Consider the following 5206-nt stretch of genomic DNA (forward strand, 5'->3'; position numbering starts at 1 on the left):
TTCATGACTAGGGAAATTCTACAAAACTAATTCAAAAACAGTTGGAGACAGGTTGAGGGGGGAACAAAACACAGGTTTTGATATATTTCCAAATATTTCTTTGATAGCTTATTATATTATCCTGATCAATACCCTGCTCAAAGGCTTGTCATGTCGAAATGCTGGTAATTGGTAGCCTAGTATATTTAATAAATTATGCTTGAGTTTGACACACTGCGATTATTAACATCTGTATGCTGCTGCCTATACTGTAAACCTTGATTATTAACATCTGTATGCTGCTGCCTACTGTAAACCTTGATTATTAACATTGCTGCTGCCTATACTGTAAACCTTGATGATCAAGATAATAAGGCATGATATATTTATCACCGTGCCGCGTGCGTGTGTTGATGCTTGCGTGCGCTCGTGAAGAAGTGTATGGAGAGATCATGCGAGAGACACATAGGGAGAGGCAGGCCGCAGGCAGACAGACAGACAGACAGACAGACATATGAGAGAGAGAGAGAGAGAGAGAGAGGGAGAGAGAGAGAGAGAGAGGGGATATCGTGGTCTATATCATAACAAAGTGGGTGGTAATGATGAGATCATACAACACTGAAAATTACTAAGACTGTAAATAGGCTATATGACAAACGCGGAGCGGAGGCTATAGGCTATAGAGCACATTTGTCACACACGTATATATGACAACATCCATGCAAAGACACGTGACACGCCTTATTTACATGCATCGCAGCATCTCGGTGTGTGTGTGTGTGTGTGTGTGTGTGTGTGTGTGTGTGTGTGTGTGTGTGTGTGTGTGTGTGTGTGTGTGTGTGTGTGTGTGTGATGACAGTGCATGTGCGCGTGCGTGTGGGTGGTTGACAATTTTGGAACACCGTCCGCAGTTTATAATCTGTTTAAAGCGAGGCATACTAGTCATCAGTGACCTATGATGATAAAGGTGTAGCCGTGTAGGAGAAGAGGGGGGACTTTGGTCACCCCCTTTCAAAAAGATCCCCGCACTCCCCCACGTGGTTAGTTGCAAAACAACGCGACCAACCAACCAAACCCGGGGAAAGCTAATCGCTCCGCGCCGCTCTCAGCTCTCCTCTCCATCCATGACCATATCCACGCCGCTCTTGGGTAGAAACGGGTGAACAATATATTCTGGACAGACAATTAGCTGCCTGGGATCTGTGCTCACTGACCACCTTGGAGATACTTACACTCAAAATACAACTGAATGTCATGATTGGGCATAGTATGCAAAAAAAAAAAAGAAAAAAAAAGAACAAGACTGCTAAATGCACAAATGGACATTTAAGTACCAGTATGGTTTTTTCTTCTTTCTTTTCTTCTGTAACATATGTGGATCAGGAGCCGATCCATTCTGTGCGTAAAACGCGCTGTGCAACGTTCTGAAACCCTGCGCCTATTGAATATGCCTCTAGTGGGCTCGAATCGGTGAGGAGCCAATACAAGCGAAGGGGGGGCGTGTCCTCGCTCTTCCCCAAGACCTCCCAGAGCAGGTTGTTGCATTTTGGCTGTAAAGCCTCGAGACCTCCGAAGTGCTCGTCAGTTTTCGAAGTCGGAGCCATGGCGACAACAGCTCAGTATATTCCTCGGAATAACTCCTTGCCGTCTAACCCGCTCATGCATCCGGATTCGGATAGGATGCACCAGGGGACGACCTACCGAGAGGTGCAGAAAATGATGCACCACGAGTATTTGCAAGGGCTAGCGGCTACCAACACGGGGCACCCGATGAGCCTGACGCACCACCAGTGGCTGCCCACCTCCAACACCGACTGGACCAGCGGCACCCACATCGGCCAGCAGGAGCACAAAGCCAACGTGGTGCAGGCGAGCCGAGAGGACCTGAGCAGCGGCTTCCACCACAGATCTCACCTCGTGCACCAGCAGACGCAGAGCGGCCACCACGGATCATGGGCGCCCGCCACGACGCACCACCTCTCCCCTCTGTCGCCCGCGTCCAACGGCCACCAGTCGCTGGTCTACTCGAATCCCGGATACACGAACCTCAACGCGATGCTGAGCCCCCAGCCCGGCACGCTGCACCACGGCATGCGCGACCCGCTGCACGACGACACGGGCAGCGGCCACGAAAACCAGATGGAGTCCCCGCAGCAGGCGTTCAGCCACCACCAGGACCACTCGGACGAGGACGCGCCCAGCTCCGACGACCTGGAGCAGTTCGCCAAGCAGTTCAAGCAGCGGCGGATCAAGCTGGGCTTTACGCAGGCGGACGTGGGGCTGGCTTTGGGGACCCTGTACGGAAACGTCTTTTCTCAGACCACGATCTGCAGGTTCGAGGCGCTGCAGCTCAGCTTCAAGAACATGTGCAAGCTAAAGCCGCTGCTAAACAAGTGGCTGGAGGAGACAGACTCTAACACCGGCAGTCCGACCAATTTGGACAAGATTGCCGCGCAGGGCAGGAAACGAAAGAAGAGGACCTCGATCGAAGTGGGGGTGAAAGGGGCGCTGGAAAACCATTTCTTAAAATGCCCGAAGCCCTCCGCTCATGAAATCACCTCGTTAGCTGGCACTCTTCAGTTGGAGAAAGAGGTTGTCCGTGTTTGGTTTTGCAACAGACGACAGAAAGAAAAAAGAATGACACCGGTGGGGGTTCCTCATCCTAATATGGAGGACGTATATTCTCAAGCAGAAACCCCCCCTCTACACCACACACTACAGAGTCCTGTCCAGTGACTGTTTTCATGAACAACACAACCATTTTCGGGGGAGAGAGGGGGGAAAAAAAACAAGAATATAGGAAAGGGAAAGGACTACGGAGTTTACAGTATTTAAGTTTTGCATTTGTTTTTCCTGAGAGAAAAGACATGAGAGACATGGAAAAGTTGGGACAAACGACTTTTGTCCTCGGAGATCTTGCAGTCAAATAGATGGCAAGAGAGGAAAATGTCATTGAGGGGGAGAAAAAAAGACACATTCGCAACTGAATTGATTTCGTGAGCATTTAAAATGAAACAAAGATCTTAATTTACCAAAATTCTATGGAGGAGACATTCATATTTAAAAGTAAATTTGATATTCCATGGCTGTTCATTAAGGGAACAATTAACTGTGGCTAGTAAAGGCCATTTTCTCCTGGTGTACCACGAACTGCTCCCAATCAGCAGTATAAGAGGTGGTTGCCTGACAATGATTTACACTGGAAATGAATAGCCTATACACATTGAATGGACATTTTTGCTTTTCAGGCTTAAACTGATTAACCAGATTTCTAAATATGAGTCTCTAGCCTGCTTTCTTTGTTATATTAAGTGTGATGTTTTGGTTTGGAACTACTTTTAACTTCAGTGTCTCTCTTCTTCAGCAAAAGCAGTGTCTATGATTTATTTTCATTAATTGCTATGTGTACTGTAACTCATCAAAAACAGCCTCCTAACTATCTTTTATGTTGACTGTAGTCAAGTGACCAGAGTAGTTGGTTGGTGGAAATTATGGCACCCGAAGACAAAACGTCCTGCAAACGTCAAATTAATTGTCAGATAGATTTCACACAAGTGACGAATGGAATGCAACAGACACCCAAGTTTCTGACAGCCTTAAAAACATATACTCACAAGCTTTGCAGCTGAGCACGTCGACATTTGCAGATAGCAACAGACGCTAAAAGGGCAATATGCTTATTTTTTTATTTCGATACCTATCTTTTTTTGTTTTTGTTTGTAATATTATTATATTTCTTTGCATGGAGCACTTATTCTTTTGTTGGTATTATTATTATTGCAATTTTATGTTTGTTGATCAAATAGTTGAGTTGAGCAGATCTTGAATAGGTTTATTACACAATAATGCCATGTTTACAGCTTCACACAGCATTACCACATAGCGCTGTCAGCTCACACACTGCTAACTGCCTATATATTAGCCTGTGCTATTCCAAAAAAATAACATTTAGAGAGAGATTGGTCAAATACGAAATGAAAGTAAATATCTCAGGTAACTTCAGTGCCCCAGGTTGAAATATCACGCTGTATACACACAGTTTTTCTCCTCTATTTTATCTTATAAGTTTTGACCTGTAGAAAGAGCATCTTCTACAACCCATAATGTCCCATTATCCATTGTATTATATATTATGGAGAACAAAAGACGAAAAAAATGTATTGGGGGGGAAAAAAAGAAAAACAATTCTTCAAAGAGGAGTGACAAAGGGACCTGCTTTAGATATATTTATTTTATTTTATTTGTTCTGATCTGAAAGACAAAAAAACTGATAAACTCGTGCGTTGTGTGTCATTTCTCAATGTTGGACAGTTCCAGAAGCCTACAGCTGTACTACTCAATACAGACGAGGGAAAACTTTTTTTTTCTCTGTTTTCGTTTTCGAAGGGGAAAAAAAGATTTTAAAGAAAATGTTGCCAGGATTATTTCCAATATGTAAATATGTCGAATATGTAAACTTGTATTTGTTCTGAAATATCGTTTTGTTTGTTTTTTTGTTTCTTTCCGGGCAGTTTTGTACACTTACTAATTCCAAGAAGATATTTTAATATGATTTCATTTATGAATCTGACCATTTATATATATATTTATTTCTTCAACGTGTTTAGAGCTTTTTTGTTTGGCTCTGTTATAATTGGTTCTGTTGCAGTGAATTTTCAATATGTTTTTATTTTTATTTTTTGTTCTACTACATTGGTTGTGTATGTTGATTGCTAAATGTAGACTGCAAAGTCACATTTATATTTATGTTATAGTAATATTTTATTACTTACATAAAACATATATACAAGAAAAAAAAAAGGTCTTCTTTTTGTCTTCATTAAAGTTCCAGACCCCCACCGTTCCTTTTAGTTTGCTGACCAGGCCAATAATAGACGAGACAAACATGAAAGATGATAGACACAATTCACTGAACTTATAACCCAGCCGTACTGCGGTGTCCCGCGTTGTTATATTATTATATAGCCGACCTACAACAAGCTCACTGCTGTATGTATGCCTTGTTGTGAAGCCATGGTCTGTTATACTCGATTAGTTGCGTGGCCGGTTTTGTTGCTCACTAAATAGCAGATCTACAAGCCTGCGACGCGTCACGAACGTGACGCGTCGTGAGCTTGTATGTCTGCTATTTATATGACAGACATAGTGTGCAATGCAATTAAGTACAGATCAAGCTTGAGCTTGCTGTTTTCGGAGCGGGACACGGTCGTACCGCGGATTATACAGT

General features: G+C 43.5%; 1 protein-coding gene across 1 annotated transcript; it reads left to right on the forward strand.

Moving 5' to 3' along the window:
• The first annotated feature begins 1563 nt into the window (after positions 1-1563).
• pou3f1 (POU class 3 homeobox 1) lies at positions 1564-4756 on the forward strand. The gene has a single exon (XM_079503119.1). It carries the CDS (start codon positions 1582-1584, stop codon positions 2713-2715), a length of 1134 nt encoding a protein of 377 aa, XP_079359245.1. The 5' UTR covers positions 1564-1581; the 3' UTR covers positions 2716-4756.
• The last annotated feature ends 450 nt before the right edge of the window (positions 4757-5206 follow it).

The sequence above is a fragment of the Electrona antarctica genome (assembly GCF_951216825.1).
Source record: "Electrona antarctica genome assembly, chromosome: 6".
Taxonomy (NCBI): domain Eukaryota; kingdom Metazoa; phylum Chordata; class Actinopteri; order Myctophiformes; family Myctophidae; genus Electrona; species Electrona antarctica.

Coding starts and splice junctions, on each gene's coding strand:
- pou3f1 (XM_079503119.1), top strand. CDS start 1,582: ATGGCGACAACAGCTCAGTATATTCCTCGGAATAACTCCTTGCCGTCT.